The sequence below is a fragment of the Chelonus insularis genome, unplaced genomic scaffold, assembly GCF_013357705.1.
Source record: "Chelonus insularis isolate UGA/USDA-ARS -01 unplaced genomic scaffold, ASM1335770v1 contig_85_pilon, whole genome shotgun sequence".
In the NCBI taxonomy this organism is placed as follows: domain Eukaryota; kingdom Metazoa; phylum Arthropoda; class Insecta; order Hymenoptera; family Braconidae; genus Chelonus; species Chelonus insularis.
This window is the reverse complement of record NW_023276773.1, coordinates 705,741-723,904: the sequence shown is the minus strand read 5'-3', so window position 1 is coordinate 723,904 and position 18,164 is coordinate 705,741. Positions and strand designations below refer to the sequence as shown.

At 29.1% G+C, this 18,164-nt stretch overlaps 1 protein-coding gene across 1 annotated transcript; it reads left to right on the top strand.

Moving 5' to 3' along the window:
* Window positions 1–4,838: 4,838 nt before the first annotated feature.
* On the top strand, window positions 4,839–8,321 carry LOC118071502 (uncharacterized). The gene is made up of 2 exons (XM_035090687.1): window positions 4,839–5,198; window positions 7,309–8,321. The coding sequence occupies exons 1-2, from the start codon at window positions 4,848–4,850 to the stop codon at window positions 7,630–7,632; spliced, it is 675 nt and encodes a 224-aa protein (XP_034946578.1). The 5' UTR covers window positions 4,839–4,847; the 3' UTR covers window positions 7,633–8,321.
* Window positions 8,322–18,164: the final 9,843 nt, after the last annotated feature.

Here is an 18,164-nt window from a genome sequence, read left to right as displayed (position 1 = left end):
TTTTAAAGCAGTATTATATTTTTTATTGTAAGCATAAATTATCAATTTTTGTTGCATAAACATTCTTTAATTCATTAAGAATTTTGTTTATAAATAAGTTTATTTAAGACATCCAATTTTTTTTCTCTCTCTCTCTCTCTCTCTCTGTTAGTTGTAATAATTAATTATTAATTATTCAATCTACATAATTGTTCTTTTCTTTTTTGATAATTTCAATGTCTAGTGTAAGTTAAGTATGTAAAATATTTTTTAATGTAAGCTTGAAGTTGTTAACTGTGATATTGTAAAAGATACATGAAGAAACAGAGTTTCTATCATTAAATTGGATTTCGAAATGGGGAAAGTATCATTTTTTCACTAATTGTGTATTATTATCACTCTGAGTGTATTTTTTTAAAATTTATTTTTTATGAAAGACATTATTATAATAAGTATGATAACATTTCATGAATCTCATGGTAATTTTAAATTTCTCTGATAATTGATATCATTTAAAGAAATGCCTTCTTTTTTTTGCTTTCGACAAGTAAATAATCATTTGTAACATTCACATGAATTCTATAAATTATTATTTTATTATTATTTTTTTTTGTTTAATGTAACTAAGAAACATGTGAGTGTATTTTCTACAGTGTATTATCATATTTATCGGGCATACATTTACATTTATTTACCATTGTAATAATATTAAGGTGTATTTAATTTATTACGTTACCAATCTGTACTTATATTATTTATTTTATTTTTATGCCAATTGTAATAACAATTTGAAATAAAATTTAATTTTATACTGACACTTATACCTTTTAATTAACCATCATTAAACTTCTCCGGTATTTATTTTAAATTAATCAATTAATTAAAATGAATTTATTGGATAGAATAAAGTAAAATATTGTAAAGAATATTTTTTACAAAATTTTGTTTTTGACAAAATAAAAGTTAACCATGAAAATTATTTAATTGTATTTATCAGGAATTTATGAAGTACAAAGTAGTCTCATTACATCACGTCCTTATCAATACATCACAAGAGATACGGACCTGCGCAATATGTTAACATCCTCCTAGTTCATGTTAACAATGTAATAACATGTATAAATAATTTTTAACATTGTAATCATTTTTATTTTGTATAAAAGAGTTGGAGTATGCCTGAGAAAGGGATCGAGGGTAGATATACGAGGGTGTAGAGTCCTAACAGAAGAGGGTTTCAACCCTTTTGCTTTTTATTCTTCGTAAAATTCGTAATTAAATCGATCATTTTTTCATTTCTTTTTAAAATAAAAAATAATTCATTATAAATAAATTTTTTTTTTTTTAATTTAATAAATATTCAACATGAATAGAAATCTCAATAAATAATTCTGCGATATTTATTTTTAATTCTTGACAATTTAATTAATTTTCTGAGTTGAATTAAAGTTTTTAGTGAATTATAATAAAATAATGATTTTATTTAAATATTGTTTATTTATTAATTTTTTTTTAACAAATAAAAATATAAAACTTAATTGTTTTTTATAAACAATTAATGATTCTATATGATTGTATATAAATTTGTATATTTTGTATTAAATTTTATCTAAAATAGTTAATTATTAAAACTATTTATTTATTTAATGATACACATATCCAATAAAAAACAAAAATTATTCAAACAATTTTTTTTTTAAAATCAACTATTTAAATTGGACAATAATCCAATGTATTTATAAAAATTTCTTAAAATGAAATAAACAATTTTGTTCATAAGAAAAAAGCTTTAAACATCAGTTCATTACCCTCTACTGTTATTTGTTGATAAGGAAATTAATTAAATAAATTCTTCCAAGCATTTCTATTTTCTTGAAATTAATTCTTTATATCAGATAATACGTAACTGAATCTAAAGATATTTCTAAAAAATTTTTTTTCAACTCTACAAAAGCTCAATAAAGCTCTACCATTGCATAAAACTCACCTTCATTGCTTTAAAATTCAACGAATTTTGGAATCATCCATAAATGTTATTTAAAAAATTTTTATCACACTTGAGATCTATTAGACAATGACCTGAAATGTAAAAAAAAATAGTTGAACAATTGTTTTAATTGTAATAATAATAATAATTGTTAAAGAATTAAAAGCTCAATAATAAGAGAAGTTTATTCTGACTCACCACATCAATATCTATGCAATGAATTGCTGAAAAAAAAATTCCAAAGTTTCTATCAACTCGGAAATGCCGTAAAAGAAACACTGATATATCAGGAGTGCAAAGAAAGATGCAAGCTGACACAGGAAGTAGTTGTCGGTGTAAATACCACCCTAGCGATAACATACATCTAGAAAATCAATGAATTCGGTGACTGTACAGCGATTTTACCAAGTATTACGATCGAATGTAAACAAACGAAAGTAAACGAGATAGAGAATGATTCGACATTATTAATAAGCCCAATATTACGTTGTCTATTTCTTCAATAGTGACGTAGTGGTCGAGTCACAGTCCCAGATAAATGCGAAGGTGTATGTAAGAGAAATTCTCTGGTCGCATTCCTACTCGGTTTAATATTGCAGCTAATTATAGTTCACTGTTCAATATGATGTTTTAAAAATAATCAATACTTGCAAAAATTTAGCTTCTTCAAAATATTTAATAAGACAGGAACAAGTGGAAATTTCTTCATCTTCAATGCATTTTTTAATTCTGATAAAAATCATTGGAGTTTGATGATCCTAGTCTTATGATAAAGCTATTGTGCTTTATGATTGTGATGAAAATCCTGAAAGAAAATTTGGAAATTCATTAAAAGGTTGACAAAATATGTCTAAGTGCACTTGGTACTTACATGATGAATGGTCTGGAGTTATGTGTAGGTATTAACAACAACAATATTTCGTCAATGTTGGTCTGATTTATCATCAATAATGATCATTCAATAGCTGGAAACTTTTTTTAATTGTTTACAACAAATTGCTATTGTTATAAACAATATGAAGTAGGTGAGAGTCATGGGTGGTGATTGACAAGAATATTTAGTTAATATAGATCCAATCTATCAGCAGCAGTCATCACTTCATCGGTAGCAACTATTTTTCATTGTTTATAACTCATTTAAATTGTTATAAACAATATAGAGTTGTCAAGAGTCATGTGTAGTTGTGTATAACCATACTTTGTTGATGTTGACCCAATCACATATTAATATTGATCATCCAATAGGTAGAATGTGTTTCCACTTCTCCATCACTCTATTTATCTCGTAGTTTCTTTGTTATAAAAAAACAGCTCGACCGAATTAGTTGAAACTTCTTTGAGATCTTCTTTATCGCATTATCTTTCGAATAAAATTAGTACAAAGTCGATATCTTCATTCATTCTCGAGATTTCGTGAACAAAAAAAACCCTGACATACCTACACACATCTTCTCAAAAACTACCCAGCATTATACTCCAAAATGCGGAGATATCATGAAATTACGAGTTTCAGAAATTAACTCCACTACAACCACTTCCTAATCGCAAGTTAATAAATCACCAAAACACCTCGTACAGAAGAGTTACATTCTTTCTGATGATTCATTTAGCTTCTAAAAAATTACATAAGTTACTACATAACAATCATTAACTTCAAAAACGAGAGCTAAGTCCTTCAGAGTAACTTCAAAGTTATCAAAATTAAATTATCTTCATCAATGATTCATAGTTTTAATTAAATCCAACTTTTTGCCATGCTCCTGTTGATTTCTACTCCACCAGAATGATCGAAGAAATCATTTTCCATCAAACTAATCTCCAAAACTATCAACTTCCTGACAAACAGGAAAAGCAGAAATAATGAAAAATGATTCAAAAACCTACCTAGAGATCACATTATCGTTTATCGCTACTCGTTTATTTGTATCCACTTAACCGGATATACATTTCTTAACTGATAAGATTAATTACTTGTTGAAAGATACAAAAATGCCAGTGGTATATTAAGTATTCACCTGGTAGCATGGATAAATAAGAAATAATAGCAAGAAAATTGATATCAAACATCTCATAAAAAATAATCAACACATCACTATGTCTATCAAAAGATGATATTGAGATCACGTATAAAGATACTAGCCACTGATGATGGAATAACCAATTGAATCACTAAATAAACATTATCAGAATTTCATTGACGTGTGAAAATCATGCTGACTTACAAACTATTCAAGGGATTTCTCAGCAATGTGAAATATTCAATAGATATTGCACAGACACCTTTTGGCGTATCAGTTCGAGGAAAGTTGACGTGAATGAAGCAAAATACATTCAGTCAATACCACGTGGTATTCACCAGACAAATAAGTGTGTTAATAATTCCAGAATGTGGTTGAAAAAAATCTGGATAAACCATGAAATAAAGTCATAAACTAGACAAATAAGAAGAGATTTTGTATAAAAATAATCAAGATTCAGAACACATATGTCTTAATTACTAGAATAATCAGAGTAATCGTTATAAATTGTACATTATTACCTAGTGATAATAGCTAATGACATCATAGACAACGTTTTGGATTTGACTTCAAGAAAGACTTGTCTTCAAAATCACAATTTAATCAAAGTAATCATGAAAAAGAGACGTCTATCCCCCGCCAGGAGTCCAACAAGTACGTACGTAATGTGATTGTTTACATTATCGCATATATAAAGGAAGAAGCACGAGGGTTTGTCAATCTCAGTGTTCGATCGTCATCAACTCGCGAGACTTGTTTTTAATACCACAATCTAATCTCCAACGATCAACCTGTGTTTCAACTTATTCATTATCAATAGTTATTGCATTATCTAATTGCTATATTTAAATTTTTATTTTGACATCATGACGACACTCATCAGGACCATCATCATCTTGGGTTGCTTGGTGTACATCAGTTCCTCCAAGCCTCTCCAAAGGACCAAAAGATATACCGTGCCATTCTGGCATTTGCCTTGTGGTGAAGTGATCAGACCAGAACCAAGTGATGTTAGTGATGAAGAAATTAAAAGTCGACTGGAGAGCATTAAGCTCCAGCATCAGCTCACCCTCAATGATTATCTCAACCGAGATTATGGATTCCTATATGAACGTGTACGAATAGGAGTCCATCATCATCAATACATCCCGAACTGGATACCAGGGAAAGAAGAGGTCAATTCAGTCCGGGCATTGCGTGGTGAATCAATGCAATTGGTAAGTTAATTATTTATATTATTTGTTATTATTTATTGCCTATTTTTCTAGCACATTAATTATCCATTTCATCCCATTCTTTTTTGGTCTAAATGATCCTGGTGTTTGTAAGTCAATTATATTTAGCATAGAATAACACTTTCTCCTTTCCTCTCTTCATCTCTGCTTCTTAATGAGTTTGATTAAATTCCTCCTTCGCATTCACTCCTGCACAAAATGAAATAATGTATTCATAAATATTAATATAGACCAGGTGGTGGTCTAATCGGAATTGATTGAGAATATAAGCTGCTAACAAAGACTAAATAGTTGATTAATTTATGATAAATTTTCATTTAGTTTCATTCAAATCACATATTTATCATTTAATTGACCATTGATTAATGTTAAATAACAAAATTTAATGAGACAGTAATTATTATAACGTACCAGGCAAGTAGAAGCTGTTACGATTCACTTCAAACTGCGTACGGCAGTCGAATACTCATACTCCCCGGGTTGTATGACTGTGTAATCATGCGCCTGTCGCGACTTGTTACTGATAACACCTAGATAAAGTTTATTGATGCTCTCTTTTATTCAGCTTTCTTGCATGTCCTTCATCCTGACAAATATTATAACCTCCTTTCACTCTACTTTGTTGAATTAGTGAATATTCAATACTAATTTAAATATTTAAGAGGAAGTTTATTGATTCAATTTAAAGGATTATTATTCAAAATAAATTAGATTGATTAAATCAATGTTCAAGTAATGAAGAGCTCTAGTTATTAACTTGGAGCAAAGCTTCCACTGGAATTTCCACCATCTTCGGGCTTTATTAGGTTATTTAATCAAAATTATGTCTTTTCTTGTCAATAATTTGATAAAATGTGTCTTTAATGTCACATGTTTAGTTATCTTTTGTAGAAATATAATTGGATTATCATTCCTAAGGGTGTTAAAATAGCACACCTCCAGTGTGTTTGAGGTTAAGTTGTGATACATAAACTATTGATCATTGTAGTGATTTTTAACACACTTCAGAATGTATTAGAATCTATAATTTGTTGAAGGGGTTTAAAATTGAACACTTGTATGTATGTTTACTTTGGCACACTTTGGATTTGCAGTGTAGAATGTTATTCTCATTGAAGTGCTATTTATCAATCACAATTAATTAATTAAATACTTGTCAATAAAGTTGAATCGATTCAGCTAACATTTTTTTCATCATTTTTAACCTGTTCGATCTTAATTTTAAATTTAAACATTTATTCCTGCTATAATTGAAGATAATAATGAAAAAATTAGTTTCAATTAAAGGCATTTTTTGCTTGGTTGTTCATTTGTTTTTTTTTAATTATAAAAAATTTGTAGATGGTGACAGATAATAATAAGAAATTATCTTTAATTATTAACTAACAAGTTGATATAATTATCAGATTAAATTTGCTACTGTTGTATTAATCTATGATTATAAATTATCTTCATTCTGAATTGTGAAGCAAAAATGATAAAAATTAAACAACTGTATTTTTACATAGCACTTCTGACTTACCTTATTAATAAATTGGTTCAAAAAATACATCAGTTGTATTTCAAACTATTTTTAACAATTTCTTCTTCCTTTATATTAATAATAAATTATTTCTTCTTATATTTTTTTATTGCAATTTTAACTCAGCTGAAAATTAACCTTAAATTGTATTGTGCAATTAATTATAACTCTTGATAATAAATAATTGCATCTTACCAATTAAAATAATCCATGAAATTAGTGATTTAAAGTGTGCTTCACACGTTTCTTCTTTTATTTAAACTTCTAAACTCAATGGTGCTCTTGAATCAATCACATAGCAATTATCAATATATTTTTTTTAAATTAAATAACGAATAAACAATCCTTATCAGCTAAATCATTGCTTTCCATGTAGTTTATGATGAAACATTATGCTAAAAGATCCAATAGATTCTTCATTCAGACCAATAAATCCAACTTCCTAGTAATAACAAATTTTTCATTCACAATTTTGCTCCAAACTTAACCTTTTTTCTCCAATCACTTATCTGCGAAATAATAAATGAATCAATGATAATGATGTCTAACAATGTTGTGCTTTTATTACAGATTGTCAGCTACCTACCTCAATTCCACATAGACCTGCAGAAGTTTGCTGTAGCTATTGAGGAGTTGCTGAATGACCAGACGACATTGAAGATCCGAGAAGCCTTAAGAGCAACGAGATCATACCTACAGATGATGCTGTGTGAGTTGGAGAGCAACATCGCAGTCTTTCCTGACATTGCACTGGAGGTGAGGGTGAATAGAAACATCATGAGTCCAGTTGAAAGAGATCCTGTTGACGAGACTAGGAGACTGGTACGTGATTGGGGAGTTTTATTGAAATACAGAAATTACCTTCATGCCTGGAGGTATGTTTTTGATTACTAAAAAGCTGGAGAGCTTTTTTAGACCAACAATGACAATCATGATGACTTATAAGGTGATTAATCCTAGAACATGAGGTGATAATTGAGTTAGGTACTTAATTAAGACAATAATAGATTAAGTGAAAAAAATGTTACCTGTATCCAGTCTCTCTTTGAAGTAATTTTAATAAGAAAAGTCTCGTAGATAATAAATGAAGTCTTAAAAGCAGAAGTCAAGGTAGTTTAGCACAAAATATTTAGTTATTTTTATTACTTAGATTATTTTTTCAATTTTAAAGTTATTTAATCATCTAAGGCTGGGCTGAACTTGAAAGTTTTGCTCTACTAGTGCCCACAGAATGTTGTCTTGATGGCAATGGAGCATAAAAAATCTAGTAATAATTTGGTAACAATTTTCTTTCCAATTAAATTCTATTAATCAGTGGATATCATTGCAAATAAGCTGATTAATTAGTCATATCTCTACTCTTGAGGATTTTCTAAGATGGAAACCGATGAAAAGTCCAGCCTTAATGAATGAAATTATTTGAAATGATAGTTTTACTTAGACCTTGAGCATAGAAAAGTAAAAGAAGTTTATTATAAATTAAAACGATGATAAAAATAAGGAAGTAAAAGTATCATCAAGTCATTGACAATTGGAGATAACGATATCATGACTATCAGGGAATACCATTTTCGATAATTCATCCATGCACTTTGTGTAAGTTTGCTCAGTAAAATCCTTAGATACACAAAGGTGCAAATGGAATATTATAAATACATATCAAGTGATAATCTAATAAATTATTAACTTATTTATTCTGCTTATTTCAAAATATTAGCTATTTAACATTATTTATTTGTAAATAAAATAAATATTTTTTTATTCATTATTTGTAAGTAATATTTGTCGTGAAAATAATATAAGAGAAAAATAATTATATTTAATCGTTATATCCAGTGAGAAATTGAAGTATTATAAATAATTGTATGTTTATGAAATTATTTAATTATTTGTAAATGAATTTTTTATACTTTGTCAATTGTATTATTATTTTTTAAGTCTCTTCATACGTTTTTTTTTTTCTTTTTCTATTATAACTAAATAAAAATGTTTTTATATTACATTCTGGTCTATATTTGATTTTTTTACCTTGAATATTTATTTGGAAATGATTCTGCGACATAGCAGCGCCACTCTGAGTTGGTAAAACAAACCGTCGATAATCAATGAACCTTCATTATCGACGTATTACCTACTGAGCAACACAACTGACATTATCGACTGGGAATAAATCCGATAATGAAGGTATCGACTCTGATGATAAACAATAATATTTTTGTTAGAATGATTTTCAATCAATGAAGAATAAATAAATGATTACTACACATTTAATTGAACCTTTTATTTAATGTGTCCTTGATTACCTCGGACAATTGATTATTTATTGCAGGTAAGAATTTTCTCTTCTTTTAATGGATGTTAAAAAAAAATAAAAGTGAATTGATGATACGTAATTTCAGTAAACATTTTTTGTATGAAAAAAAAAGTAATTTTCAATTTCACGCTAATAAATTGCGTAGAAAATAATCAATTAATTAACTTGAGAAGTTTGTGGAATGAGAGATCATTAAAGTCAAGTAGTCAGTCTCATACACATCACAGCCTTCAATTCTGTGGGTGGTCGACCTTGTTAAGTCACTTAGAGTCTATGCAGTTGTTGCATCTATCCTTTATTGCTAGCTATTTGAAGCTCGTTAAAATACTCAGATATTCGTTTCAATGGTCAAGAATCAATAATATCTGTAATGTCAGTTACAGCAATAATCAATCATTGATCTAATTATGTTGTGTTATAGCCATTTTAGAAAATAATGATAATACTTGAAGTTTAATTTAAGGAACAATCTGAGAGCAATTCTTCAACCAATGCCAAGTGAAAGTATCGTTAATCATATGAGACAATATCTTGATTTGATTGACACTTCAGACTTGAGATAAACGTGTCGAGGACATGACTTGAATCTGCGAAAACGAAAGGAACACAAGAAATTAATTGATCAATTATTTGACAATTGTTCTACAATACTTTATGAGAATTGGCAATTAATAGATAGTCTTCTTAGTTTACCATTTATTGATTAAAGGTCACTCTAGCACTCTAGTGTGTTTGAAAATATCATCCATCATCATCCTGGATCATGAGCTCATGTCTTAGGAATTGATAGGAATTTTTTTGATGAGTCTCTTTCTAACCTCACTACTTACATCTCGTTCTCTTGACTGCATCGTGGGTGTGCTAGGGTACTTGATGTTGTTATTTTATTTTGATGGTCATTGAACTCCAACGTTGATTACTTTCTCCGGATGTCGCCACATGTTTCCCGAGGACGTGAACCTCCTCCAACATCGCGTGCTCAAATTATTGGCAAACAACAGTGAGAGAAGATGTCTTGCATGCTTTATTATTGTTCTGGTGTAGGTTCAAGTGGGTTAGGATGAAAGTCGAGCTATTTATTTCCACAAGGCTTGAACTACATTATCTAACTCTTCTAATTCTTTTCTTTCTTTTCCATTCTACACAATCACTCGGTCGGAAATCACCAATCATCATCATATTTATTAACTGTACTTTTCTTGATTGACCTTTATATTTTGGTGCCAAAACATTTAAATTTCCCGAGTTTCTGCTTATGACTGTTTTTTACAGTCAAATTTATTAATTAGACCGCACACAATTGGGATAGATAAGGATTAAAATCAGGACTAAATACTACGGCCACGCATGCGCACAAGAAAGTTGATTCATGCGCATGCGTGGCCGCAATAATCAGCCTATTTCTATTCTTATTTCATTTAATTATGTAAAGACTTTTAAAAAATTGCACATAATACTTTATTCTTGCAATTTTTGGTGTTTTTAACTTTAAATTGTGTGGTGTAAAAAAATTTCGCTATTTAAAAATGATGGGTATTCTTTTAATTAATGTAAAAAAGGCAGGTCAAGTTTGAAAAGTCAGCATAAGAAAGACTTTCAGAAAGTAAAAAAAAAAATTTGAATAATTTTCCTTCATTAATAACAAATTGTTTACTTGTACGAAGACTAAAAATGGATAAACGTTGAATGTAAAACAAGAGTTACTGTCCTTTAAAGGATATTCCTGAGGCTTATTTCGTTAGAAAGATTTACGTCGGAGGTTTGAAGAGTTATTATAGAACAGTAAAAGAGATGAGTTAAGTGTAAGTGAGTTCACACGGTTATTTTGTATGTGTGTTTGTGTATGTATAGGGGATAATAAATGTTTACAACGATTCACGATTCCTTATCGATTCGACATTAAATCACATCCATGAATCCGCCGCTGAATAGGTCAATGTACATTTCCCATTATTGTGCTTGTATCTTTCATTCACGAGCGTTGTCTGTGAGAATCACGCTTTCATCCTCCTTTATGTGTATTATTATATCTCATCCTATATCTTTTGCCTACTGGGTCGGCGCCATTATCTATTGAACTGCAATTACCATCAGCGAGGATTGAGATGAGTTAGAATTCTTTATGATTCACTAATCGTTAATCATAAACTGGCGTTAATCGTGGGAGTTGAAGACTTTATGAATGAGGTAATTATGAATAATATCACAAAAATTGAAAAACAATTACTGTAGTTAAATTTTTTTTTTAAATAAATTATTTGTAAACAACAACTCATGCCACCTTTTTTTGCTAAAATTGTAGATAATGTTTAAAAAGCTGTAGATTGGCGGCAGAATTTTTTATCGAAATGAAACTGAGTGCATAATATAGATCGCATTTTCTAGTTTTTCAAACACTGATTATTAAAGCTTTTTCGATTTTTCAATGCTACGTAAAAAAATATTGAACTCCAAGGTCGATTCTCTTTTTTCTGCTGACATGTCTGATGAAGTTCTAAGAGAAAAGTATTGTTAATTCTCATAAAAAAATTTTTCTTTAAAAAACTTTTGATGTCATTTCAAAGAGGAGATTCCAAGCTTTCCAATGAGCACTGATTCACGTCTGTACCTCAATTTTTACCAGAGTTATTAAGCTCTAAAGCTCAAGAAGAGCTTTTTAGTTTCAGTAAGTAGAGAAAAAGAAAATGAATGATCAAAAATTTTTAAATGTCAAATAAGCAATCAAGTGTTTATTGTAATCATGTATTAGAGGAGTATTTTTGAAATTCTTATTACGAATAATTTGCTAATTTATAACCCATATAGCTTTCAATATAATCTTCTTAACAAAATAAAATTCTTTGACAGGTTTTCTTTATTTTCAATATCGGATTTCGTGCACATACCTGGTGATCATATGGAGTATACTCTCATCTCTCCTCCACTCCCTGTATAATCACGTCCCAAATGCCAGGACGCTCCCTCGTATTCTTCTTCTGGCGGCCTTTTTATTATACCTACCACTTTACCTCGAATCATACGATAATCTGCGGAGGTTTGCCATTCCATCGTGGAGAAATACAGCTTAACGCAACTGCATCGTGACAACTTTGCATGAACTCATAAACTATCGAGTCATCTTTATTTATTTATTGATATTTTTTTTTTGTTAAAGATACTAGTATTTGATTACATTGCTTCTGCTGCTGTATGGGAGTTCAAACAGATACTACATTCAACGAAAAAAAATTCTTCAAACAATTCAATATTTATACTTAACCTAAAAACCTGCAGAATATTCATTTAAAGGTAATAGTTGGTGTAATTGATTACTATTGTAGCAGAAGAATTTTTTTTTCCAGTGTACCTGATTATTTTTCCAATCAAAAATATATTATGGTTTAATTACATGATTGTCATTTCATTATTTAACAGTTTTAACATAGAACTATTTAATTGTCAATGAAATCATAAAATTAAACCCCTTGAATCATGACCAGAACGATATATACATTCAATTACCATTAGGCTCATGCGAGAAGACTAATTGGCAGACGCCACCTCGCGGCGCCCGCGCCAAGTATCGATATAAAATACTGCAATTAATGTATACAAGCATTGATAAAAGATAAAAAATGAATTATGCATTGTTAGAATGATTTTAAATCTTTTATTTAAATTAATTATTGAAAAATATGTAATAAAAATACTAGTACTTGTTAGAGAAATATTTCTAAAGCATTTTAAATTCAATAATTATTTTTCTCTTGTCTAGAAGATAAAAATAAGTAAGTTATCAATTAATTAATCGTTTAGTTAATCAAATGTAATTTTTTTTTAATATACATAAATATTTATGTGATCCTTGGAGAATAATTGCTCTCTTTACATTGCAATTATTAATCTTACAGCGATGACTAATAAACACAGTAGGCAGTGGGTGGTATGTGAGTTCCTGGGAGTGTCTACCAGATAAGTAGCATTCCCTCACTTCTATCCAGGAAATACAGGCTGCAGATCAGATTTAATGACTGTTCACTCCTGCTTTTTGCACTTCATAATAAAAATATTAACGATTTTACCGTTCATTATATCTTACATTATTAGATCTGTAGATATCACTTGTAGCTTGTTACAACAATGACATTATTTATTTACACTGATTCTTATCTGGGTTATTGTTATCATTTTTTGATATATAGACGACATTTTAATTTTTCTCTTAAAGTATAATAAGAATTTTTGCAAAGAAAAATATTCTTAAGTCGTTGAAAAATAATGGGTGTAAAGCAGAAGGTATTTATAACGAGTAAGATTTGAATGAATGATCCTCATCGTTGGAGCAAACAAAGAGCTGACATTTGAATGTCAGATTCAAATACTCGAGTGCAACTTTGAGGATTGAAGTTTATTCGTGACTTGAATTATTCCAATTATTTTTCTCTTTAAAATTAATTGAAATTTCTTAAAGGATCGTTTTCTTGACTTTTAATCTTAATTTAATTATTCTAAACTAAAAAAACTGTTTTGATAAGCATTAAAGCACGATTGAATGAAATAAGAACTAAGAGCTAAGAATTAGGACTACGCATGCGCACTACTTAATTCTTATGTATTATAATTCTTCTGCGCATGCGTAGTCCTTATTGTGTAAAGACCTATAAATTAACCTATAAATGACTAGTATTTTAAGCGCTACAGAGAATTGTTTACTGCTGCTCAATTTCTTTTTTCATTATTTTATTTTATTTATTAACAATTTATGCCTCAAATTGAAATTGCTTAGAATTTTTTGTCGTAATTAAAAGTGAGATTGGAGTAAATGAAAATAACTTTGAAATAAATGAAATAAACAGCGAAAATAACCATATAGAGAATAAACAACAAAGTGATTTGTGATTAAAAATAATCGAGTCTGTTTTCCAATTATATAGCGGTACTTTTTATATTATTGATAAATGTGGTATATGGGAATATCGATATGTAACGTCTTTAACAACTATTCCGATTTTACCCTGAGTGATAAATAGATCTCCCATTTAAGGATTTTGATCATATTAATCTCAATTCCTGAGGTCAGGTGCAGGAGTAGATTTGGATTACAATTTAACTTTCTACGTGAGTTGACTACAATATCCTACGTCTCATTCACTCCAAACAGGTATCGGTAACACAACGAGATCTAATATTAATTGACAGTTTTATGGTTTTATTTATTTCTTTATTATTGCACTTTTTATCGAGTTGATTATTAATCTCTAAAAGACTGGAAAGTTTGAACGTTATAAACTTTATAATATACTCGACTTGAAAAAGTTCTATTTAATTAAATGATTTAATTCAAATCCCCAATAAATTTGAAATTTTTTTTTAATTATTTAATAAAATAAAAACTCTAATTAAATTCATCATTGATAGAAGATCAAATACAGGAATCCGACCCGTAAAATAATAAAAAAGTATTCGAAGGTACCGCACACTTCTCGAAAAGGAACTCTAGTTCCTCTGAGTCCGCTAGGTGGCGAACGCTGCCAACTTTTCCGCATGCGATATCTCACTACCATATGAATCAATTATATATTAATTATTAATCGCCACAGTGACGATTGCTGCTCAATTCTTATCGACTTTTAATTCCACAAGAACAAGTTCAATTTACTATTTATTAATTAATTTGATATAAGATGGAAAGGACAAAATAATACCCTTAAAATTGATCAGATTGTTATCTATAGTAGAGTTGATAGAGGATTGAGTAGCAATTGTTTCTGACCCACAAATGATGATAATAATTTACACGTGCCTTCTAAGACTACAGTTTTAGAGCTAATTAGGTGCACGGAATTTACTTTTTTATACGTTCACTTACACAGAATTAACTCGGTGCAGTTAATTGGGTCTGTGTTGGTGAAATATTATTGAATATCAATGCGTGTATTCAAGCCCAAGATATTTTCAAAGCCCTTCAAATGCCCAAAATTAATTTTCAGGCCCTTAACACGCTCAATTCAGGCCCAAAAATAATTTTCAGACCTTTAATATACCCAATTCAGGCCCAAAAATATTTTCTAGACCCTTAACATGCCCAAAAATATTTTTCAGGCCCTTAACATGCTCCATTCAGGCCCAAAAATATTTTCTAGACCCTTAACATACCCAAAAATATTTTTCAGGCCCTTAACATGCTCCATTCAGGCCCAAAAATATTTTTCAGGCCCTTAATATACCCAAAAATATTTTTCAGGCCCTTAACATGCTCCATTCAGGCCCAAAAATATTTTTCAGGCCCTTAACATGCTCCATTCAGGCCCAAAAAGAATTTTTAGGCCCTTAACATGCCCAAAAATATTTTCCAGGTTTTTTTTAAGTTTTAAAAATATTTTTGAGCTTAAATTAGGCGGGTTATGGGCCTGAAAAATAATTTGGGCTCAAAATGTCTTCGAACATTTAATTTTCTTAACATTCCTGTATATACTGCCAGTATTGGGCAAAAAAAAAATACGACAGCCCATATAAAAAAATCTCGAGTCCTTGTTTGACAATTTAATTGTCTCTTACGTGTCAATTCAATATATCAAATGCTACGAGACTTGGCAAGAACGATACATCGAAATATTTAAATCGCTCTAAAGATTGTTTGATGAATAAAAAGAGGTTGATAGAATATCGAATAGAATTGATGTCCACAACTATTCTTCGGGAATCTCCAACAAGTTGCATATTCATCAAAGCAGTTTGCCTTTCCGGGCCAACATCAATCCCACTTGAGTATTTCCCAATTGAATTCAGATCTCCATATCTCAGTGGTAAATAATCTAACACCTAAATATAGCCATGAACACTCCTCCATTGTATTGTTCGTGATAGGTTGCGCTTGGTGATAGGCTCCGAGCATCCTCGCAATCATGACATGAACATTTCAAGATGTTGATACTTCAAAGACATGTAGGACCTTGTTGTGTCAGACTGTTTTACAACTAATTTTCATTGAAATAAATAAAAGCATGAATTGAATGTTTTGTTAACCTCTGCAGTAGTTCAGGGTCGGACTGGTGTTATTTAAGAGGAAAAAAAAAATAACATGAAATCTTAGCAGCTTGACAATCTCTATTGTATCGAACAATGAATTAAGGTACAAGAGGTGAGACAAGATTGGAATTTAAACCCACCTACGTTAGTGGTTTACTACTGCAGCAGCAGTTATATTATCCGTGACTACGCCAACGCATTGTCAGTTAAATAACATCAATAACAAACTTACATTTGTACATATTGTTGTTGACCCTATCGATATTTTTATTGACTATATCCTTTTTTATGGACATTTATATTAATAATTGTCGAAGGATGTGATGAAATACCTAAGACTTACATATTTTCCTTTTAATTGCACACACGCAAGTATTTATCGTGCACGCGTATTTTGCAATATACTAGTGTGTATGTCAACGCATTTGACCGTGAACTCGTTAGTAATATAAAAATATATTATTGTTGTTTGTTGGAAAGATTAGTGAAAAATTATAGTGATGAGCTAATGTGTGTTAAGTGTAAAGGTAAGTACTTTTTGGAACTTTTATTTATTTATTTTTTTTTTATTTAATACAATTAATATAATTCTTTTGAATGAATTTATTCCTTCTATTATCTAAATTATTTATTAATATTTTTATCTATTAAATTATTAGAAAATATTTATATTTATTTAATTATTGGAGAAAAAAAAAATAATTTTTGTTGAAATATAAGTACGATTTTAATTTGTAAAAAATCGAAAAATAAATATTTTTGCATGATTTTTTTTTTCAAAATTATTGTTTTTTTGTGCAGATTAATGAAAAAAATAGATCAACTTTATACGACGACTTGCAAAAAAGTTATTAACGATTATATACAAAAGAGGTGTGTTTATGATAACATTTAAAGTCTTAAAACAATATAAAATCTTTAGGTAAAATATTTTTTGTAATTTTTTTCATAAATCTGCTATGAAAATGAAGATTTTAGAACAAGTTTCATTAAAATCAGATGATTTTTCGATTTTCTAGAGCCAAAAAACTGCGAGGACTACGATAAGATACAATTACTTTTTTTTTTTATTCAAACAAATTTAAAAAAATTTATTTTATTTATATAAAAATTGATTTAAAATTCTTTTTCTTAATTATTTTTATGAAGAGACTCTATTCCCATAAATTTATTCGTTCATAAAACAATTTTTAGTGATAAAAAAGTTTACCAGATGAAATCGAAATATTTGAGGTTAGATAAGACCCATGGCACATTTATTATGCACTTCTTTTTTTTGGGCCTTCAATTTCTAAGTCAGTCGTGTCTCGGATTTGTTTGAAGAAGGTTCAAATAAAATTATCCTAAACCTTAATAATAACTGATAAATTAATCTTTTCTCATTTATTATCTCAATACTATTATTTTTTACAATAAAATAAATTCGGCTAACTTTTAGAGAGCATCGTCTTCAATAAACAATGAACAAAAAATAATAAATAAAATACAAACACATTGAATACATTTCAAAGAATATCATAAGGTTAAAATAATAATAATGACTGACAGATTATTATAAAAAAAAAAAACATCTCAAAATTTTCGTAAATAAACAAATGTGATCAATTTAGATAATTACAATATCAACTTTCACTAAAAATAAACATTTAGTAACACATATTACATCAAAGTTTTTCCACCGAAAGCCTCTTTTACTCCCATTATCTACTCTAACTCCAATGAATTTTCTAAAAAGATCCCAATTAGTAAAATAAGAAATAATACCACGCATCATAACTTGACGATTTATTTAATCGTTATATTATTCATGATGTTGTACAAAGTAATGTTAACTACATTATTAAAAGCCTTCAGATATTTTTTTTGTTTCATCCAATAGACTATTGACTAGACTGGTCATACAAGATGTCCTTAGACACTTATTCACACGCAAGTGGGTTGTGGATTAGATTTTCAAGAAGACCTGTACAATCATTTACGGTATATGAATATAATATTCACATACTTGAATACTTGATGCATAACAGACATAAGGATTTATCCCTTCCCTGATACACAAGAGAAGAGGTGCTGCCATAGTCGAGTATAAAACCGGTGAAAGCGT